General features: G+C 40.8%; 1 protein-coding gene across 1 annotated transcript; it reads right to left on the reverse strand.

Annotated features, from left to right (window-relative positions):
* Positions 1–1117: 1117 nt before the first annotated feature.
* Positions 1118–23716, reverse strand: slc49a4 (solute carrier family 49 member 4). The gene is made up of 9 exons (XM_077579325.1): positions 23295–23716; positions 19819–19912; positions 17618–17904; positions 16782–16911; positions 12253–12361; positions 6696–6763; positions 4400–4527; positions 3953–4135; positions 1118–2209 (listed from the first exon to the last, which is right to left on the reverse strand). Exons 1-9 carry the CDS (start codon positions 23590–23592, stop codon positions 2094–2096), a joined length of 1413 nt encoding a protein of 470 aa, XP_077435451.1. The 5' UTR covers positions 23593–23716; the 3' UTR covers positions 1118–2093.
* Positions 23717–23725: the final 9 nt, after the last annotated feature.

Genomic DNA, 23725 nt, shown 5'->3' on the forward strand with positions numbered 1-23725 from the left:
TTAAAATTGGTGTTTTTCAAACATGGATTCAAGCTTAACAAAACCATCTTATTCCGAAAAGAAAATTGTGAGAGGGAAAAAAATCCTCCAAAAGTCACATTAGGACAAAGTTGCGATGAAGACGGACATTTTGTCCTGACGCTTGTGACTTATGCCAATGTCATGATGGACTTTTTATGTTTCTTGAAGGAGACCAAAGTCGTATTTTCATAGCTGAGTGCACTCACACTAATGGATGATTACACCCACTCAACACTTCAACATCAGTGATCCACCCACCAGCGGCGCCTTTCATATCTATTTCCATTTGTCTCCATTTTGGACAAGTGAATGACGGCCGGTCCTCACGTCAGGTCGTCCTGCTTTATGGCTTGATTGCGTTTCAGCTCGTTCGCTTGTTTTTGTGTGATGGCGACACCCCAACAGCGAAGGAATATTTAGACAAAAAAAATAGCACCATTCAAACAAAAAAAACGTAGTCACGAGAATAAAGACAAAATTAAGAGACCGTAGTTCTAATAGTAAGAGTCAAAAAGTTATTTTTCCCAAGGAAAAAAGTTGGAATGTTACAAGAATAAAGTGGTACTGCTGCAACACAAACGACATAAACAAAAAAGCTGTCAGCATGTATGAGTAAAATCGATGTTAAGATTTTTTTTTTTCAGAATTAAATACAACAAGAATAAAGCTATAAAGTCAAATATTTAGTTGTAACTTTAACTCTTTGACTGCCAGACGTTTTCAGAAAAGGGATGCCGTGGGTGCCAGCCGATTTTAAGCATTTTGACTGATCTTTCAAGGTCCATATTAAAGTATGTGTTTGGACTATGGAAACACACATACTACCAAAAAAAGATTGGACTCTCATCTTTCATCAGAAAAAAAAAGTTTGTTTCTACCTTATTCCGTTTTTCAGTAATCAACAATAGAAAATGGTTAGTTTACCGTCTTTGGCACTCCTCCATAGGATTTTACTAAACGTTATTTAACGTTTTTGGCAGTCAAAGAGTTAAAAGTAATAGTAGTAAAATACGAGCAAGTTTTTTTCCCCTCATCTGTTTTGAGTTCTCCATCATTTTCAGAATTTCCTGGTCCTGTGAAGTCAATCATCACCGCCTCATAAAAACATTTTTTATTAAGAATGACAATAAGGTGCTGGAGATTTTTCCCACACGGAACATTCAGGACATTTACAAGGCGAAGTCCAAAAGGGAGGAAGACGGCAAAGGACATACATGAATTAACCTTCCCATTACCGCGCTTTGTGCAAACAAACAAACATCCTTGGAGTCCTTTTAAAATCCTTTTGTTTTGTTTTTGTCCCCCTTTTATCCCACCCGCTTGGAGTCACACAATGAAAGCGTCTCGCCGGGTCGCCTCGCTTTTTGCCACGACAAAAAAAAAAAAAACATTGTTAGCTTAAAACCACAACAAAAGTGACGCAAACAGCCTTTAAAAGGCCTCGAGACCGCCCGGCGAGGCTGGTTACCAAACGCACGTTCGGCTTAAAATGGGTCAAAACATAATCAACACGTAACGTGAAGAAGAAAAAAAAAATCTTTAAAAAAACAGAAACGTAAGGTTGGAAAAGGAGCTAGTTTAGGATAAAAAAAATCTATTATATTTTCCCTTTTATCCCCCTCGCTTGGCGGCTACACAATCGTCACGCTTTGGCCGCCTCAAACACACGCACACAAATAAACAGCATGGTTCGCTTAAAACCGCAACAAAAGTGACACGAATAATCTTTAAAAGGTCCGTAAAGACAAGCAACCAATCCCAGAGCTCCGCACGTTCATGTTAGAATAATAATAATAATATTTACAACAGAATGTGTCTCTTGGCTGCTGGCTTGTCATTGGGCAGGCCTAGTGGCGGCGTCCATTTTGCGTGAGGCCAGAAAACAAACGTCAGTCAAACAAAATGGCTGCCTTGAAACAGGAAGTCGTCTCCTTAGCGCGAACGTTGATTTTAAGAATCCTCGCTGGCAAATCACACGCAAAAAAACACAGCTGAAAGTCCCTCTTCTTTTCTCCGCCGGGTTTTGTGCAACAAAAAAAAGGTCCGCTTGCGGCCATTTTGCGTCCGTCCCGTCACACGGAGACAAAGACGTCCAGGTAGAGGCGGTCGTAAGACTCGCGGAAGAACAGGATGAGCACCAGGCTGAAGACGCACGAGCCCGTCAGACACCAGTTCAGCCAGGACAACTCTGTGGACGCACGCAAACGGAACAAAATCAAAATCAAAATCAACAGCGTTCGTGTTCTGACAAAACAGTCGCGACGAGTTGGGAGGAAGGAAATGGTCAAAAACAGCGTCATGTTGGCCAGTTGTTGGGTAGTCGTCGACACGGTGTAGTCATTTGCATAATGTGACTTTGTGTACGCAAGTGATTGACGCTTCTCTGACAAAGTTTTTCCAGGGAGGAAAAGAACGAAAACGCATGTGAGCTCTCAGCGGAGCGCGAGCGAGTGAAGATCTTTGAAGACCTCGGCGGTCTCTTTGCAGCGGCTGCACGTCGCTCACTTCACAAGTGCCGGAAAACTTTGTCACAATAATAGGAAATATGGAAAATAATCTACTAAAGGAAGCGCCGCAATTATCCGGCCTGCTGAATAATTCTGGTGTGAGGGGAAGGCATTCGGCAGCACAACACCTCGACCGCCTCCGCTTCCTGCCAATCCTCGGCGCTGCTTTGTATTCGCGCCGGCACGCTCGGCTAAACGACAAGGAATAAAAGGGCGGCGGGAGCAAAGAGAAGGGCGGCGAGGTTCGCCGGAGGTTCTGGTCACGTGGATGAGAGCGGAGGGGCCGAGCGTGACCGTGACCGTGTTAAGATGGCCACCGTTGGGGGTTCATGGAGCAGGTGGATTGTTTCCAATATCAACAGCAGGCCAACGTCGTCACCCTGAGGATTTTTTTTTTTAAAAATGCGAGCGCCTCATTCACAGGGTTGGAGGGAGGTCAGGTGGGTAGATAGGTAGGCAATTAAAATACAGGAAGGTAGGTAAGGGAGGCAAGGTAGGAAATGGAGGAACGTTAGGTGGGTGGGTAGCTAGTTAGGTAAGACTAGATCATTAAGTTGGTAGGTAAAACTAAATAGGTAGATAGGTCGGTAGGTAGGTAAGACCAGATAAGTAGGTTGGTAGGTAAGACTAGATAAATAGGTAGGTAGGTATATAAGAATAGATAAGTAGGTAGGTTGGTAAGTAAGACTAGATACGTGGGTAGGTTGGTATATAAGACTAGTTAAGTAGGTAGGTATATAAGACTAATTAAATAGGTAGGTATATAAGATTAATTAAGTAGGTAGGTATATAAGACTAATTAAGTAGGTAGGTTGGTAAGTAAGACTAGATACGTGGGTAGTTAAGTAGGTGGGTAGTTAAGACTAGATAAGTAAGTTGGTAGGTAAGACTAGGTAGGTAAGTAAGACTAAATAAGTAGATAGGTTGGTATGTAGTTCAGACTAGATAAGAAGGTAAGTAGGGAAGGAGAGAGTAGGGAGGGAGAAAGGGAGCTAGGTAGGTAGGTAGTTCAGAGTAGACAAGTAGGCAGGTAAGAATAGATAAGTAGGCAGGTAGGTGGGTAAGCAAGACTAGATAAGTAAGTTGGTAGGTAAGACTAGGTAAGTAGGTAGGTAGGTAGGTATATAAGAGTAGATAAGTAAGTTGGTAGGTAAGACTAGATAAGTAGGTAAGACTAAATAAGTAGATAGGTTGGCATGTAGGTAAGACTAGATTAGAAGGTAGGTAGGGAGGGAGGGAGAGAAGGAGCTAGGTAGGTAGGTAAGACTAGACAAGTAGGTAGGTAGTTCAGACTAGATAAGTAGATAGCTCGGTAGGTAGGTCAGTTGGTAGATAAAAGTAGGTAGACAGGTGCGTAGTTAACAAAGATCCCAATTGTAGATGTGTTTGTGTACTGTTGTGGAGCATGCGTGGCAATCTCATACCTGTACAGTAGAAAGTGAGGAAGAAGAGGAGCACGCCGGTGAAGAGGTTCCCCAGGAAGGTGACCACGCCACACGTGATGCCTTCGGGGACCGGGTACACCGTCTCGATGAAGAGCTCGAAAAAGATGGGAACGCTGCTGTTGATGAAGATGCCCACCAGGATGCACGACGTGTACAAGATGGCTGCCAGAGGGCGGGAACAACAACACGTTATGGATGACGGCCGGTGACAAGCGTGCGCAATACGCATGCTAACGTTGCGAATGAAATTAGCGCTCATTGTTTTTCAGCTGAATTGGCTGCTATCATCAATAGCTAGCAAGGAAGGCTCACATTACAATAATCGTATGACATGTCAACATTGTCCAACGGTGCCGGCATGGCCCAATTCTTCCAAGGGGAAGCGGACGTGCATCTGAAGCTTGATACTGGCCAAAGGTAGCATACCTGCATTGGAGGGGAGGTGCGTGAGCCTGCTCAGGCAGGTGAGCGTGAACCAGGTGGAGGACAGCGAGGCCCCGGCCAGCATCAGAACCAGGATCAGCTTTAGCATCCCTCGGATGGAGTCCGCAAACCTGCACGGGAAACAAGGAAGCCGTTTACCAACATGTGTATTGATCACAACTACAGTCTAGACTTCATAAAATAACGTTTGTTTGGCCAAACAAGGGTTAGGGTTTCAAATTAGGGTTTCAAGTCAGAAGGGTCAAAGATAGGGTTTCAAATCATGGCCATATGGTTTATATGCACATTAAAAATAATTCAATTTGTCTTGGCAAATAAACTGGAACTAAGAATTAAAAATGGATGAATGGCCCAGCCCTAATTTCTCCCGTCATTAAACAAGCGCAAGTCTTCTCGGAGAAGACGACGGGTCTTTTCTCCGAGAGCGTCTCGTCTCGCTCGTCTTTTTTGTGCTTCATAGCTCATTAACGGCTAGCTCGTCTTCTCCGGGGGACGCCGGCTGGCGGAGGATTAGACGCCGCTCTCGAACCGAAGAGAAGACGTTCCAGATAATACAAAAAAGAAACCAAGAAGAAGAACGGCACCAGAGAAGCTCATCGAGTGCTAAAAGTACTTTGAAAATAAAGCAGGTTCCCACCACGAGAACCTTTACCCGGAAATTTGGGAAATTTTGGACCGCATGAACTTTTGTCTACATTTAGAGACATGGTCATTTTTAAGGAGCCAAATCCTGCTTGAGTGACAAAACTTTGGTAACGCAAAACATTTGCATCTGAAATCATCTTTCCCCATTGAAATGAATGCAAATGCCATTAATCTGTTCAAGATGCCCAACCAGCCCCCAAAAAACTAAACAAAAATTTATTATTTTATAGGAAAAATAGCACTCCATGTAATACTGAGCTAAAATTTACATGATGTAATGAAATAGAATGTGTGGGGTTTTTTTTTTGCCCTATTATGTTTTGATTGAATGACATTGTGCTGAATTGTGGGAATTCCATTTGATTGCTTTACAAGACAGAAAAAGACATACATTGGCTGACTTTTTTGCCAACTTTTGGGGAGGAAAAATTTTGAATGTCTTTCTCGTTGTCTTATGTCGTAAAATAAATAAATAAATAAAAAGTCTGCCAAAAAAAAAAATATATATTTTTTTAAAGAGCTCAAATCCACTTCTGGATTAAACAGTCAAGCCCTAGGACACAGATGCTGTTCATTAGCTTATCTATGGTGCTTTCCATTGTTTGTTAGCATTAAGCTAAGAAAACATTTCGCGGCAGTAGAAGACGTGAGGCGGAGCCAGATGGCTGAGGAAGCGAACAATGGCGGTTGCAAGCAGCTCACACTTGGGAATTTTTTTCAAAGACGAAAGGCATCGACCAACGCTAAAGAGCACATTGATGACGACGATGATCATCATCGATGATGATGATGGTGACTCCGAGGTTTTCTTTATGATCTATTCTATGAGCACCCGCCAGTCTAATCACTGTATTTTGATTAATATTGCGTTTGTGGAATATAAATTAAGCAGAAAAATCCACCCGTTTTCACCCGTCTTAGGGGGGTGGCCATTTTGTCACTTGCTGCCCACTGAAAAATGACATCACCGTGCCAAAAGGCTCACATGACCAAACCCAGAACACAGGTGCACCGTGACCTTAGGCACTTGATGCAGCAAGTGGCAAAATGGCCGCCCTGAGATAGATTAAAAACAGGTGGATTTTTCTTTTTAGACTAGTGGCGGCGGGCGCATACAACATATTATTGTAAAGAACTTTTTTGACTTAATATAATATCCCTTAAAAGCACCTTGGTGTTTGCAGGGACTGCAAGTACCAATAAGTAAAAGTTCCCTGAACTTTTGGAGTAAATGTTGAGCAGCTTTTTAGATTGGGCTTCATTTTAAAGCCTGATTTCTTGGCTGAGAAGATCAGGGCGTGTATCAATACCACAAAATCCCCCAAATCCATAAGCAGCTTACAGTTAACTGATGGAGGCGCACTCAGTCTGATGCTCTCGCTGTCCACGTGAGTCAAGTTGGTTTAACTGCATGAGCACACTTCGTGCAACAACAAGTTCCTTTATGAGTGGAAATGGATTTTGCTTGTCCCCTTCTACTGCATAAACGAATCCCTTTTGTTAGAGTCTCAAACAAGGGTCAGGATTGTTTTTTTTGTTTTTTTTAAATACAGGCTTCACAAAAGTGTTGCGCTTTGAAATAAGGCTTTCAAGACAAGAGTTTAGTCACAGTTCCAGTCAGTGGCTTGCTTACCTGGCCATGGCCACCCCGAAGACACAGCCGCCCACCGTGGACCAGAAGCCGATCCAGCCTGCATCAACCTAAGGACAAAAGAGGAAGACACAGACCAGTTATTTTTGTTCAAATGGGACATTGATGACTCAAAAAAAAGTTGTCACACACGTAGCCAGTCTCAATGACATGAAATTTGGTAGACTTTTTTTTTTATTTTTTTTACCATGAGTAAACCCACAAAATAGTCTCAAGAAGCTATGCTAGCAAAGACACAAAAAGGTGGCCATTTTGGTTTGAAGCTGCCATTTTAGCTTCATTTTCATTTCAATAGGTTTTTCTGAAAATTCAATACCCAAAGGCCACTTTTATGGAGCAACGTGACATTTTGTAAGCATGTCTACTATGAGAAGACCCACAAAAAAGTCTCAAGAAGCTATGCCAGGAAAGACAAAGGAAGTTGGCTATTTTTTGCGAAATTGGCCATTTTAGGATAATTTTGGTCAGCCCTCAAAGATAGTTGCATGTTCATCATTAGTAGACCCACAAAAAAAGTTTCAAGAAGCTATGCTAGCAAAGACACAGGAAGCTGGTCATTTTTGTGAACTTGGCCATTTTAGGATAATTTTGGTCATTTTGGGGGTACTTATCTTTTTAAAAATTCAGCCCTCAAAGATAATTGCACTTAGCAACAAAAGATTTGGTAGGCATGTTCATCATTAGTAGACCCACAAAAAAAGTCTCAAGAAGCTATGCTAGCAAAGACAGAGGAAGCTGGCCATTTTTTGGTTTGAAGCTGCCATTTTAGCTTGATTTTCATTTCAATAGTATCACTTCACTTAGTATCATAAGATTTGGTAGGCATGTCCATCATTAGGAGACGCACAAAAAAAAGTCTTAAGAAGCTATGCCAGGAAAGACAAAGGAAGTTGGCTATTTTTTGCGAAATTGGCCATTTTAGGATAATTTTGGTCAGCCCTCAAAGATAGTTGCATGTTCATCATTAGTAGACCCACAAAAAAAGTTTCAAGAAGCTATGCTAGCAAAGACACAGGAAGCTGGTCATTTTTGTGAAATTGGCCATTTTAGGATAACTTTGGTCATTTTTGGAAGTACTTATCTTTTTAAAAATTCAGCCCTCAAAGATAATTGCACTTAGCAACAAAAGATTTGGTAGGCATTGTTCACCATTAGTAGACCCACAAAAAAAGTCTCAAGAAGCTATGCTAGCAAAGACAGAGGAAGCTGGCCATTTTTTGGTTTGAAGCTGCCATTTTAGCTTGATTTTCATTTCAATAGTATCACTTCACTCAGTATCATAAGATTTGGTAGGCATGTCCATCATTAGGAGACGCACAAAAAAAAGTCTCAAGAAGCTACGCCAGCAAAAACACAGGAAGTTGGCTATTTTAGTAAAAGTGGCCATTTTAGGGTAATTTTGGTCATTTTGGGGGGGTACTTGGAATCTTTTTTAAAATTCAGCCCTCAAAGATAGTTGCACTTAGCATTAGTAGACCCACAAAAAAAGTCTCAAGAAGCTATGCCCAAAACAGAATGTCTGCAATTTCGCTTTGAAGCAGCAACTATTTTTGACCATTTATTTCCGGGTCCGAGATGGAGAAAGTTAGACTACCGAGTCTGATAACCAATCAATTATTATATGGAACTTTTATTTCAAATGTTTCCTCTTTTATGCTCTATTGGGCATACATATCAAACAATGAGCAATTATTGTCTCGACACCTCTCATCACAATCTGCAACAATATATCGAGTTCATGAAACGTTTCCTGCGAGACTAAAAGCGAGGATGCCAAACGATAATTGCATTCGCCCCAGGCAACGGCACGAACAATCCCAAAAACACATTTCGACCAATCCGCGTGGGATGGACTCACACAAACACGGGAAGGACATGCCAAGTGCACCCAAAGAGCTCCAAACTTGGGATAACTTTGGATTGCCCCAGTCCCAGCTTCCGCGCTCTCGTCTTTTCAAAAGTCAACTCCCTGCTCGGGGGGAGCTTGCTGGGCTGGTAGCGGGAGCATAATAAGGATGGGGAGAGCGGGGAGTCCCCTCCCTGACTGGAGCGGCACCGGTGGCGTTGAAGGCTGCCGCCGTGGTTAACGCTGTTTGGGTACAAGCTGTTTGATGTGAGGCGCGCTCGGCGGAACGCGTTTGCTGCAGCTTGTAGAGGTAATTACAGCCGAGAGGCGCTCAAGGCGACCGCATTCAATATGAAGCGCACCTCGACAGGGAGCTGTCTGCGCCTCGCTCCGGGAAGCGGCAATAAAATTGATGGTTGGGAAAATATTTTCAAGTAGACAATGTCAATGGATGGAGGAAAACCCGGGATGGGCACTTGACTTTCCTTTCGCTGTTATTCGACGGGAAAATAAATTGCAGCTTTAAGGGCTTTTTACTGCACTCTAAAACACACCAAATTTGCAGAAGTGTTTGTCCTATTTGTGGGAAGTATAGCCTGGACTCGTACCTCTGATCCACGGTCGCTGTTCGTTTACCACTTAACCACCGAGTGCCGGATCAATTTGATTGTGTTACTAATTGGACTTTTTTTCTTCTGAAAAACAAGTCCTTGTACCCCCCAAAAATATAACATAATGGTAAACAAAGTTCGCTTTGACAGTACTTTAGCGGCACCGTATGTTAACCAGGGCCTTACCAAGACTCAAATTCACTTTTTTGAAAACATATCAAGTATACCGACACGCTAATAATGGCAACACAGCATCAAACTTTAGTTGAAAATTATTTACTTTAACATTCAGGATACCTTGCTGTACACTAGGTGGGTTTCCATCCACCTATTTTCATTCAAATTTTGGCAAAAACATACCTGAATGGAAGTGCTAGAAATGATCCCCCCCCCCCCCAAAAAGGCCTAAAATTAGCTGAAAAGTTTTTATGCTTGGAGGGGGCAAATTTTTCAGTGTATCAAAAAACGGAAAATGCAAATTTTGTATGTAAACAGATTTGGTGACTAAATGACAGGACTGGATGACACGTCACATGTTTTGATGGAATTTTACGCCACACGATTACAAATGACGACGTACGATAAAGTCGAGTACGTTTGGCAGGGAGACGAATACATCGAACTATTTCTGTAATTAATAAAAGAAGTGACCATTCATCTTTTGTTGTGTCTTGTGGCACAGAGAGAGAGAGAGACGCTGTCACATGACGTCATCTCGTCATGTCGCAGTCTTCATACCGATAAGTCGCATGTTACTTTGAAGCGTTTTCACTAAATTCGCTAAGAAGTTTGGAAAACGTGGACGGAAACCTCATTATTGTCGAACGGCAGAACCCAGGGCGATCTTCCAAGCATCCATGAATGATTTTTCTGAATCCTTTTGGACCAATTTAAAATCCAACCACGTCGTAGCAGCTATTAGCTAGCGCTAAGTTTTTTCATCTGCTCTCCGGCGCTCAATTGGCCGAACTCCCCTTCGTAGGCTGCTTTGATGGCGTGAGAGAAAATGTCATTTTAGCCATTTCCAGGGCTCCTTCAACGATAAAACTCAAATCATTCAGTTCAAAAATTCAGCCCCTGAAGGTAATTTCTTTCGCGACATGACATTTGGTGGCAATTTCTATCAAGAGTAGACCACAAAAAAAGTCTTAAGAGACCATTCCTGAAAAGAGACAGGAACTCCGCTATTTTGCTTGGAATGTGCTATCCGAGGGTCATTTCGGTCACTTCCGGGGTCCTTTGAATTCTGATGAAAATTCATCGACTACATTCATTTAGTAGGCGTGTTTTATCATGACACAGGAAGTCTGCAATTTTGCTTTGAAGCGTCCATTCACGGCAACAACGTTTGATGACTCGCCATAAAATATAAAACTCTAATAACTCAACCCCGCTAGGGCAGATCATAACTAAACATCGATAAATCATTTGTGGTGGGGAAATCTTTCCAGTTTAAAGACGCAGCGTTGAAGAAAAGAAATGATCTTGCCGGCGTTTTCACGCCAATAAGCTTTCCCGCGTGTGAGCGGCCTTAACGAAATTTCAAGTGTGGCAAATGGAGCGGAAAAGGCAGATTGTGTTGCCTCATTGTCATGCACACGCGCGCACACACAAAGGAGAGGATCAACACTTGGCTCGCAAATTGTCCTCCGAGGGGGACGGCAAGATGGAAAACGTCGCGCGCGGCGAGCAGTGACCGAACATTGTGACAAAAAGCCTGAGGCAGGGAGCCATCATGAGTTATTTTTTTTCATTAAAACTCAAGTGCGTGAGAATGTTATGTAGTGTTATTGTGTGTGTGTTTGTTTTAGAAGAAAAGTCTAAAATTGCAAAATGATTAGTCAAATATCGTCAGGACAATTGCAATATTACAAAGTTGTTTAACTTTAATAATAGAATAAAGTGGTCATTTGTAGGGTGCAAGTTGTAATCAAATGACAATTAACTCATTCACTGCCATTGACGGCTATAGACGTCAAAAATTCATTTGAACTATTTCTATTCGTTTTTAATTTTTCCCCACTTTTGTTGAGTATGAAAACTTAGTGTTTTTAAAATATTGTATTAGAACAGATATAAAATTTGTGATTAATCGTGAGTTAACTAGTGAAGTCATGCGATTAATTACAATTAAAAATAGTACTCACCTGATGCCCTTAATTTTTAATAATCGTTTGTTTAAAAAAAAGATTATTAAAAAAAGAGAAAAGAAAAAAAAGATTATTAGAAAGTTAGGGGCATCAGGCGATTAAAATTTGTAATCGTAATTATTCGCATGACTTCACTAGTTAACTCATGATTAATCACAAATTTTATATATGTTCTAAATATACAATAATTAACAAAAATGGAAAATATAAACTAATAGAAATAGTTCAAATTAATTTTTGACATCTATAGCTGTCAATGGCAGTGAATGAGTTAAGAATGTTTATACTATTACGAGAATGAAAATCATTTTTCAAGAAAAAGTCGTATTTGTTGTTAAATGTAAAATAAAAAAGACTTATTGAGAAAAATGGCAATTTTTTCAAATGAGAATAAAGTTACTTTTTAAGTGGAAAAAACAGATGTGTAGATAAGTACATCGATGGGAATAAACTCGTAAATGTTACCAAAATTAAATGGTAATTTTATAACAAACATTTATGACGACAAAGTCGTGGCGTTATGAAAATAAAATTGTCATTTTTTAAAGTCATAACCTTGAGAATAAAATGTACATTTATAAGAAAAAAGTCATAACATTTACAAAATAAAGTTTTATTTTTATATAAATAAAGCCATAAAATTAAGTGGGTAGAAAAAACACATACATTTACATTTGTAATTATATAGGAAAAGCACTAATGCTCCAAAAATTAAATAGCTAATAAATAAATAAAATAACTTGGCTAAAGTCATAATTAAACTGTAATTTTATGAGAATAAAGTTGTAAAATTAAGGGAATAAAAATTATTAATATACATTATGATAGTGGAATTTTTCACAAGATTTCAACTTTTCCTGTTCAAATATATTTTATTGTCTGGAGGGAGCAAACAAATTAATATGAGTGTGTGCGTGTGCGTGCTTGTCTACCTGGCTGACTTTGGCCGGCGTGAGGATCATGTCAAGGACGCCCGCCCAGCCGGCGATCACTCCGGTGGGCACGGCGTAGGCCAGCGCTATCATCAGGAAGCGGTGGTTACTGCAGGGCAAAATAATCATCATCATTTCACAAGATGCTGAGCGCGTCGTTCTGCATCAGGTCATGTGGTCGCTTTCGACGCCTCTTGGGACTTGAAAAAAAAAAACAAATACGCAAACTTCACCACTTCTGTGTTTGCGTTGAAGGCAATTGTTGCCATACATGGAACAAACCGGAAGACCTGAGGAAAAAAAACGACCCCATCTTATATTTGACTGGGGTTTGAAGATGGCTGCAGCGGATACGCGGCTCACATCACATTCATAATGAAGGCGCCCAGCACAGTGTACAAATAAGACATCAAAGCCAATAGCCAGTCCCGGCCGGCCGAGGCAAACAGCTTTAGGCAGGAGCGCGCTTGAGAGCTGCAGGCTTGTGAAGGAGCTCAAATCCGGTCAGCTTACCGCAACAACTACACACACACACACACACAATCAAACACTCACACAAGCACAGTCAACTAACACATGTGTAACACACATCTCATTGTTTCGGTTTCACCCGCCCACTTCATTGTCATGCTGTCGGCAGACTGAGGAGAATCGCAAACGTGGACGTTCCGCAGTACAGCGGAAGGCCTCCTGGGACGCCGACACCTCACACGGGTACACCTCGTCTTTGAAATGCTAAGCGCTAATAGCTAATCCGCACCGTTACTGTACAGTTAGCCGACAAGCAGTTTGACGTCCGCGGTATGGAAATGACACAAGGAAAGCAAAGCTAAATCCAGATGCTAAGCTAACGGCAGATACAGAGTAAAGGAAAGGTCCATTTGTTGTAATGAAGCATTGTCCGGCTGTCTACGTGGTTCAAATTTGGTAGTCCTCGAAATATCCTTAAAATGGCCGCTTCACATCAAAATGGCCAGATTTGAGACATATTTTCTTGTGTCTCAACTGATGATAGTCAGGCCTATCAAATGTCATGTTGCTAATTGAAACAGGCTCTGCGGGACTTATTTTTAACACATTTTGAATGACACTAAAATGGCAGATTTCATGCGTCTTTTTGGGTGCGGCATCTTGACACTTTTTGTAGGTCTACTCATGATAGCCTCCTTCATGCTGCTAACAGAAAATGGCTACATTTTCAAAACACTGAAACGTTCCCTGGAAATGGCCAAAATGACCCAAAAACGTCAGCTCACTATAAAACTCGGGAATAAATCAACACGTTTGCTTGATGTATGACTCGAACAGGTGTCGGTCCGCCGGACGTTGCCGATGACGGGATCCCAGCTTGGCCTAATGAGCCTGCGTTCGTCAAACGCTTCCAGCTGATGGCATCCGCAGAGTTTTAATTACGTGGCCGAACGTCGCGACGGGGGGGCGTAAAGTGATGGTTTCATTTTAATCAAACGCAAACAGCACCGAGCTACGGGATTGATGAGACCCCCCCCCCGTCCCTGCCTCCCACCTCCCCCGCTGTAATCACTTTAGCTTTGAACCTTGTCATGGTGATGCATTGATCTCCACTCGGGTCCGTCAAGGACGGATGGCACTTAGCTGATGACACGTCCGGCTCCACGAGAAGCAATCATGTCGTGCTTTGCTTTAGCTAACGGCTAACCAGCATCTGCTCGTTTGTTTTTGAGAATCCGGCACCAAAAGCTAATTTCAGAAAATTCGGTAGGTCAGTCTGTCATAAAAAGACCCACAAAAAATAAACCATGTCTAAAAAACTGAGAACATATGCCATTCTTATTTGAATTGGCGGTTTTTGGTTCATTTTTGCCGTTTCCAGGGCTCTTTCTCATTTTTGGAATATTTAGTCCCTAAAGCTAATTAGCATCATGGAATTTGGTACTCACTTCTAGAATGACCCAAAATATAATGGAAGTATGCCATTTTCAATTTAGCCCGTTTTTTTTTGTTTTGTTATTAAAGCACTTAAAATCAGTTCTACTTCGCCTCATGAAATTTACTAGTCACGGCATGAGTATCGAGAGTAAATTGACAAAAAGTCCCAAGAGTCCATGCCTACACAAAGAAGACACAGAAAGTGTGCGATTTCATTTGAAGGGGCCATTTTCGGCTTATTTTGGCCATTTCAAGAGATCAGTCCAATTTTTTTCATCACCATTACAAAGTCATTACAAAGAGGCCACGCCACCAAAAAAAAAACACAAAGTGCGCCACTTTCATGGGAAGCGGCCATTTTAGGCTTATTTTGGCCACTTCCAGAGATCCTTTCAATTATATATTTTTTAAAATCCGCCTCCTAAAAAAACAGTTTAACTTAGCCCGATGCAATTTGGTGGTCATGTCTACCATAAGTAAACCTACAAAAAAAAGTCTCAAGAGGCCACTGCCCCCCCCCCCCCAAAAAAATTAAGCTTGAGCTCATTTTTACCATTTTCAAGAATATTTCTGTTTTGTTTTTAATTCATCCTCTGAAACCAGCCCTACTGAGCACCATGAGATTTGGTACTCATTTCTATCACGGGCAGACCTAAAAAAAAATGACTAAGAAAGTTGTCCATTTTGTTTTGAATTGTCCATTTTAGGGTCTCTACTCTCTATGGCCATTTCCGGGGATCATTTCATGACCAACTTGTCCTAGAATTTTTCCCCCAAGTCAACTCCATACAAATTTTCAGGTAAACTTGTTGACTTAGCATAGCTTCCGCCAGCATTTGGGTTACGTCCTGGTGTACATGTACATGCCTTGGAGCTCGCCACTTGGAGGCTCGACGCTGTCTGGCTGAGATAAAAAGCTGCCTGGAAGGCTGCCTATCACCGTCGGCCAAGCTGGATGGCCTGGATAAGTTAGGCCTATCTTTGTGTGAAGGATGAGGATCACTTGGCCATTCATCCAAAAGCTCCTGAGCCCACTGGGCCCGCAGTGAAGGTATTTCTTCACAGACCGCCATTCCACGTCTCCAGCGCTTTGATCCATGGCCGAAACCTCGGGCAACGCCGCTTCCTTGTGAAATTGCCTCGGCGGAAAAACGAGCTCTCGAAACTTTTTTCAGGGCTACACATGTCGGCTGTGTTTTAAGGGTTGACTGACACGTGACCCACATGGACCGTTCTCATAGGGCTGCAATTAATCGGAAGGGGAAGACGGCAGTCTCTTTTGATTAGGATCGCAGCAGATGGCGAGGGGCTTCGTTAAAGAGTCAATTGAATTCAACAGGCACAAGGCTCCATCATATTCACTTTCTACTTCACACATATTGCAAAACCACTCAAAAGCCCCCAAAAAGTCAAATATTTAAAAATATTTTTAAAACGACAAAAATATTACATGCTCATTTGAAAAAAATGGAGAAAACCAAATGTGTAGAATAGGAAGATAAAAATATATGTTGTTCTTTTTTTAGTCACAAGTGTTGGGGAAAATAAATTGAAATAAAATACTCAAAATTAAGGGGAAACAGACAAAAAAAATCTTAAAATAGAAAAAAAAAATTGAAATTAACTCATTCACTGCCATTGACGGCTCTAGACGTCGAAAATTCATTTGAACTATTTCGGTTAGTTTAACATTTTTCCCACTTTTGTTGACAAGAGTATGAAAACCTAGAAATGTTTTTATTGTATTAGAACAGATATAAAATTTGGGATTAATCGTGAGTTAACTAGTGAAGTCATGCGATTGATTACGATAAAAATGGTCATCGCCTGACGCCCTAAATTTTTTAATAATCTTTTCTTAAAAGAAAAAAAAAAAGATTATTAAAAATTGGCAAAAAATAATTACTTTTTTTTTTTTTAAAGAAAATATCATTTAAAATTAGGGGTGTCAGGTGATTAAAATGTTTAATCGCATTACTCCACTAGTTAACTCACGATTAATCACAAATTCTATATATGTTCTAAATGTACCCAAAAAAAAATCTAGGTTTTCATACTCTTGTTAACAAAAGTGGGAAAAAAATGTAACTAATAGAAAGTTAAAATGAATTTATGACGTCTATAGCCGTCAATGGCAGTGAATGAGTTAAAAAACACAATATGTTTAAAGTTGGGGAAAAATCTTAATTCAAAATTTTGGGCAAAAATACAAAGTATTACAAAAAAATACTAGACAAAAAGATATAGAAACATTAAAATGTTAGACAGATATAGAAGTTTTATTTGAAAAATTAAAAAAATATATCTTCGCAAAAAAATTTAAAAAATATATCTTCGCAAAAAAATGCAAAACAATTATTAGACAAAATAAAAAATATTACAAAATAATACACAAATAGATTAAAGACTTTCCCCTAAAATCTGACAAAAAAATTGGGGAAAAAATACAATGATACTTAGGCAAAGAAATATACAAATATTAGTAAAACAAAACAAAACTACCTATTAGACAAAAATATGAGGGATAATATACAGTAGTAACAAAACAATAGGCATCTATTGCAACCTTAACAACATTAAATTGTGAATTTAAAAGTGCGTGCATGTGTGTGCGCGTGTACCTGAGCAGTCTGCAGATGCTGCTCCTGTAGCTGAGCCTCTGGCTAGCGGCGGCCACACTGGGGGGGAGCGGCGGCCGTGAGGGGAAGTAGATGAGGACGGCCACAAATAGCGCAGCGATGGCGGCCAGCTCTGGAGGAGGGGGGGGTGGGGGGGGTGACAGCCGGACGTGAATATCACCTATTCTAGTGGCAGCCCAGTAGCTCTCAGGTATATATTCGAGTTTAACCTCCGCAAAGAAGAACTAATAAGGAGCGGAGACGTCTCCATGTGTGATGAATCCGAATGTCTGTATTATACTGCTCCCTGGTGGCCAAAGCGTGCACACCAGAAGGAGCAGGGCATTGTCCACTGAACTGAAGCATAAACTGTTGAAATGTTGTCACTTTCTAATTAATCATGTCATTACCGCATATTTTTTAAAGACTGCTGTTTATCGGATGACAAATTACAATACCAATATTTTTTATGTTATTTTTGATAGGCTGATGTTTTGTTTTGGGAGGCTTTCAACAACATATCAGACAGCGTGTCTATGTCTATGTTGTTGTTGTTTTTTTGGCGTCCTCAGCCGACCTCCAAAACTTTGAATGAGTGACGTGGAATTAAGCTGGAACAAACGTCAGCCTCCATCTTACGACAGCGCCACATGCTTTTAATTTTCTAAATCATTTAAGCATGACACTCCCAACAATCTACTTTTTTTTCAGCTGTCTGCACGTGGAGACTCCAAATTGCCTTCTTTTTTTTTTTTTTTTGGCGTGTGTGTTATTTTAATTGTATTTGTCCCCCGACGCGATGCAACGCTGATGTGCTATCGATCTAAGGCGGCTCGTACCTGCATACATAACCAGCTGGATCTTCTCCCGGATGACGCCGTCCAAAGCGGGCGCCGGCGCCGACAATGACACCCGGTGGCCCGCCGCCTGGGTGCCGTTGGGGGCGGGCACGATCAGGGGTCCCGCCACGTAGGCGGCGGCCCCGCCTAGGTAGGAGAAGAGCGAGGCCACGGCGGTGGCGGTGGCCCTCTGGTCCGGGGCGAACCACGTGGTGGACAGGAAGGGGCCGGCGCTCATGATGGTGGGACCGGCTAAACCGTTCAGGAGCTGACCGGCGTGGATTAACCTGCAACACAACAAAAGCCAAATATGGCGTTAAGAGCAAAAGCAACATTTTCAGAACCTAATGTAGCTTTTGTGAACACACATTGTTTTAATATACATACAGTACATCGAGGGTTGTTTGGCCTTGGCAGAGTAGATGACATTGAAGTTATTACTTTTGATGAATGTAATGTCAAGCGGGTGCACTGGTGTGCCTAATGAAGTGACCCGTGGGTGCGTATGAAGTCATAAAATGTGGCTAAGCTGTCTGCATCAAGGTCCGTTCTAGGCCAACAAACAAAAGAAGTTTCCCGTGAAAGGCAGCAATGGATGCTCACTTGGGCTTTTTGTCTCTGTTACAGTGACATCTACTGGTCAAAATTGCATCTGCAAGTGACTTGCATCATATTTTTAACATTTGCGGAGTCTCTTTGAGGGTTACGATAGGCTTTTAATGGCAAAATACTGCATTTAAGAGGAAAGCTGTCACTTTCCAGGAAAAATATATCATTTTGGTGATAGGTATCGTGTTTTTGGAAAACAAATTGTAGCGTATTTATGCCAAACAACTTCTTGTGGACAACTTTTGCCTTTTTATGCACAAATATCACCTTTGCTGCCAAACATATTGTTTTTGTGTTGGAAGATTTCTGAAATATAAATACCAAGCTACGAGAAAAAAATGTCAGATGAAAATCAAGTATTCAAAAATATACAACATCAAAACAATTCTTATTGTGGTCAACGGTTGCCCTTTTTTGGGGCACAAATATCACATTTTGGGTGATTTTGTTAGAAGCCTTTCTACACACAAAAAAAAGTACAGAAATATTTGCCTAATTTTTTATACCGGTAACTAAAATTAGAAGTTATATTGAATACCATTTTTTTCAGACCAATACCTGCACAAAATTGATTAAAACTACCAAATATATATTTTAGCGTTGGACTTTTTTCCACCAAAAAAAGCTGTAGAAGAACAAAACAAACACACAAAAATAATAAGGAAAAATACATAAATTTTGGATGGAAAGAGACATAAATATTTGGGAAAAGTACAAAAATACGAACCAAAAATACATGAAATTTAGGGAAAATTGCAAAACTGAAAAAAATCCAAACTGACTAAAATATACAGAAAGACATTCAATAATATTCACTATCAAAATACATTTTATAGTAACAATATCGAGTTTCTGTGGCCATTTCTTCTCTTAGCATGTCCTTAACTGACAAACGCGTCGCCCACACTTGACCGGGCCTACCCGAGTCGTCGGCCATTAACACCTGCGACCCGTTTACAAATTCGCACGTAAATGAACCACGTCAGCGTTTTTGCTTGTTATCTTGCAACCTGGCTGAGGTCAATCCCATCATGCACCGGGGACGCCGGCGGGTGGAACCTCCACCGCTTTGACCTTGATCTGAGCAGACGAGAGCGGCCGATTTAGGAGGCGATGGCGTTATTTGATGATTTTAATTACATACAGTAAAAAAATGATTGGTACTGTACTGTCGCGATAGTTATTCAGGATCCACAAAAAGTTCACGGCACGCTCGGTTTCCTGCATTATTTGGCATATAATGGATGCCATTGTGCCTCTCGGCCCCAATTTCATTGTATCTGCCCACACAATCACAATAAAGGCTTTGTATTCTCCTAGTCTATTCTATTATTTATGGAAAATGCCAGGGTACACGAGAGAAATCGATAGAGCTTCCAAGTAGGTGACGACCACAAGCACCTTTAAACATATTGATGAACAAGTCAAATACAATTCGCAGTCGCTTTGGCAGCGCTGGGAGTTTGTTAAGGGGCCTCGCCACCGATGAGGAAGAAGAGGAAGAAGAGGAGAACCCAGAGGAAGATGAGAAGGAGAATGAAGAGGAGGACCAAGAGGAGGAAAAGGAAATTGAGGAGGAGGAGGAGACTTACAAGCGCCGTAGAGCCGGGTCCGACAGCGGGATGCTCCGTAGCACCGCCCCCAGCAGCATTAAGAAGGCCGACAGAAGGAGGGACACTCGAAGACCTGCAGGACGCGAGACAAGACATGATTAGAGGACAAGAGTCTAAAGACATCGCATATGAACACACCAAACGTCTTTTTTTGTAGTTTAGTGCGTATCACATTAGCGTCATGTGTGAACAGGCCAGAACACTTTGACCGTGACTGGTTGCCGCCCTGTCAGCAACAGCTGCAAACAAACCATGTGAGGACTGACAAACTTCCTCATTTTGAAGCTTTCCTAACACGCATGTGGAAGTGATCTTTTGCACTCACATTTTTGGGAAACTCTCTCCATTTCCCTCTTACAGCATGAAGAGCTTCATGGAAAATTATTTTCTACAAAATTTTACTTTGTTAGAAATGTCTTATTATGACTTGAGTCAAGAAAGTCTCAAAAAGCCATTTTGGTTTACACGGAAGTTGACATTTTAGGAGTCATTTTGGCCATTTCAGGGTTCCTTCAAATGTTTTGAAAAATTCAGCCCCCAAAAGCCGAAAGTACACTTAGAAATATGAAATTTGGTAGATCTGGCAATCATGAGAAGACTCACAAAAAAAGTTTCATGCCAGAAAAGACGCATGGTCATTTGGTCATTTCAAGGGTTGCTTTGAATGTTTTGAAAATTCCCCCCCCCCCAAGCCAGTTTCACTTAGCAACTTGACATTTGGTAGACTAGACATGTCCGCCAAAGGTCTCAAGAAGCTATACCCAAAAACACTGAGTAAATCTGACGTTTTGGTTAAGCGGCCATTTTAGGTCCAGTGGGTTCAAAGAAAATTCTGCCTTCAAAGCCAGTTTCACTGATCAACATGAAATTTGGGCGCCGTGTCTATCACAACAAAAGTAAACCCACAAAAAAATCTCAGGAAGTCTGAAAGCGGTCTTTTTTTGCGACATGTTGGGAATTTAAAGGGGTACTTCAAAGTTTTTGAAAAATAATCCTCTGAAGCCAAATTTACTTAGCAACAAGACATCTGGTAGACATTGTCCACAAGAACATCCAAAAAAAAACATTGCCAAAAAGTGACAGGAAGTCAATTCAAGTCAGCCATTTTGGTTGGTCTGTTTATGGTCATTTTGAAGGGGTTCTTTCATCTAAAATCCAACATTATTTTTGTCTGATTGCTAACAAATGTGAACCTCAAATATGAGACAAGTAGACAATTTTCAAAACGTTCCGTTTTGGGTTTCACATTTGGACAGAGCCTGGCGTAAAATTCTGACGACCGCCGTAAACCCAAGGTCAGAGTGACCCTTAAGGTGCCTTTGCTTTTTTCTTGCAGAGTTCAACTGGAATAACTAACTAAAGACCCTCGAGACGCGAGTGGCACAAGGAGCACTTCATAGCATTCCGACAACACGTTCACATACTGTATTGGAGGTCAGTGTAGGACGAGTGGACAACGCACAGAAGGAGACGTTCCTTAAACATGCGGATGAAATGATTCATGGTTTAAAAATAAATCTTGAGAAATTATAATATTTATGTTTTTATTTTATTCATTATTTTGTCATGATTGTGTATTTTTTGTTTGTCTAATATTTCTGCATCATTTTCTAACATTTTTTGTGTAATAGTTCAGTATTTTATCTGACGTATATTCCAGATAAATGTATTTTTCTTATAATATTTTTGCCTTGTGTCTTTTTTATGAATAAAAACATTTGTGTGCATCTTTTATCTAAAATGAATTTTTATCTGGTATTTTTTATTTGTGTTTTCTACTTCTTTTTTTTAATTATTCACTAGAATTTACAATTATTTTTCGCTAATTTGTCAAATATTTGAGTGCGTTTTATCAAACGGTCAGCAATTTTTATATATTTTTTAAATGTAAGCATTTTTCTATTACTGTATATGAATAGTTTTCATCTATTATTTTGTACTTCCTTATTTCTGTATTATTTTATCATATTTTTGTATGTTCTGATATTTAAAATATTTGCTTGTTTTCTAATACATTATTTTTGATTGAATATTTTGTCTTGAACATGTTTTGATTTTAATATTTGTCCTGCTCTTTGTAATTATTTGTGTCCAATATCTCTGTATCATATTTCATTAGTTCATTTACTTTTGTATATGTCTTTTTTTCAAATATTCATGTATTTTTAAATTTTTTATTCTGTTTCATTTCAACTGTATTTAAAAATATCACACACACACACCATTCTTCTCACTGTTTGTGTGTGTGTGTGTGTGTGTGTGTGTGTGTGTGTGTGTGTGTGTCGCACACAGCCAACAATTAAGAACTGTGACCTCTGGAGTTTAACAAGGTTCACAACGCCACACTAACCCAATTTACCCTGTCCATTCGCAGTAAAGTTGAGTGCAGACTATGCGGATTTGACAAACTTGTCAGGTGTCCTATTTTACTTGTCTGAACTGACTCCATTGTCACATGAAGAGTTATGCAATTGTGCAAATCAGTCACATGGCACTTCCCCTCGGAATGACGTGCTAACTATGGCAGACGTGTCTGCCAAATTCCCAAATTTGATTATTTTAACTATTCAGGGAAATAGAGGGAATACAAATTCTGCTACCCTAATTAAATACAGTTACACTGACTATTTAACCTTCACGTCTGTCAGTAGTGGTACTAGGATTGTGCATCCAATTATGATCCGTTGAAAAGTATGAGATCGACATATGTGATGCCATTCATTGCCGATCACAAAAAAAAAACAATCTCCATCAGCTCATACTTTGCAGCCTGTAAATAGTGTAGCATTCCTTCTTGCTTTCCTTAACACTGCTCAGGCACGAGGCAAATCAGTCAATAATGCTGCCATGAGGAGATTTCAAGCAGCTAACCCATATGATCAGTATCGGGTGATCTTACTCAAGCATAATCGGTATCGGAATCAGCAGCATAAAAAACCCTGATCAAAACACACCTATCTGTCCTGTCGACATCAACGCCTGCTATATCAGTCTCTATTTGACTTGTTATCATATCTGTTAGGAAATGTGCGTTATCACAAAAGAGGAATCCCTTCCTAGAACTAAAAATCAATATTTAAGTATCGATAAGGAACGTGAGGTTATCACCTGTCACTGTCACTTAAGTTGCTTAAAGTTCGATCGGGTGTAGTTTGTTACCTTTGTGATCACAGTGGGTATTTTACTTAACATCTTAACTAGGGAAGGTGCAGTCCCACCCCAAACCAGTTCAACAAAAATTCGAATTGCTTTGAGGCTACATTATTACAAGTATTGGTTTCGATAGTGCTAATGGAGATTGTTGTTTGTTTTGTTAGCTAATGATACGTAATATGCTAGTTGGCTACCTAACAACATTTATTAATCAATGTTGTACCAAATCGATACATAAACATGCCAATAAACTAATAAAGTCAAACGATTCACATATAATCGTATTGACAGTCCGAACTCACCTCTTTTATCCATCAGCCACATGAACAGCAGCCACGGGACGAAGCCCACCGGACCCCACAAGACCAGCACCGCGATGTCGGACTTGGTGAAGCCGAGCGCGTGGGCGGCAGAGTTCTGGATGGGCCCCCAGAAGTTCCATACCATTCCCTGCATGAGGGCCAGCAGGGAGAAGAGGCTGAGGACTAGCCATCTTCGGCCGTACACTCGGCTGTTGACGGGCGGCGGAGCTCTCGCCGCGGCGTGAGCCGGCGCGAGAAGCGGCTCCCTCTCGGCCTCGGTGCTCAAAGCGCCACCCATAGTAGATCACCGTGAGCTCGGTTCCGAATCAATTCCGTTTTTTTTGGTCGTCCTACGGCGGAAGAGAACGTTGTGTACCTTCAGTTGCAGTCGCTGGCACAAACAATAACAGCCGACGGCTATGGCGCGTAAT

Source organism: Vanacampus margaritifer, chromosome 11 (assembly GCF_051991255.1).
Source record: "Vanacampus margaritifer isolate UIUO_Vmar chromosome 11, RoL_Vmar_1.0, whole genome shotgun sequence".
NCBI lineage: Eukaryota > Metazoa > Chordata > Actinopteri > Syngnathiformes > Syngnathidae > Vanacampus > Vanacampus margaritifer.

Bases quoted from the DNA above. Each gene is read 5' to 3' on its own strand.
- slc49a4 (XM_077579325.1), bottom strand. From the start codon at position 23,592: ATGGGTGGCGCTTTGAGCACCGAGGCCGAGAGGGAGCCGCTTCTCGCG. The intron at 6,764-12,252 runs GTAGACAAGCAC...TTTTGTCCTTAG, and splicing joins CGCCGGCCAAAGTCAGCCAG to GTTGATGCAGGCTGGATCGG. The intron at 4,528-6,695 runs GTAAGCAAGCCA...TTTCCCGTGCAG, and splicing joins TTCGGGGTGGCCATGGCCAG to GTTTGCGGACTCCATCCGAG.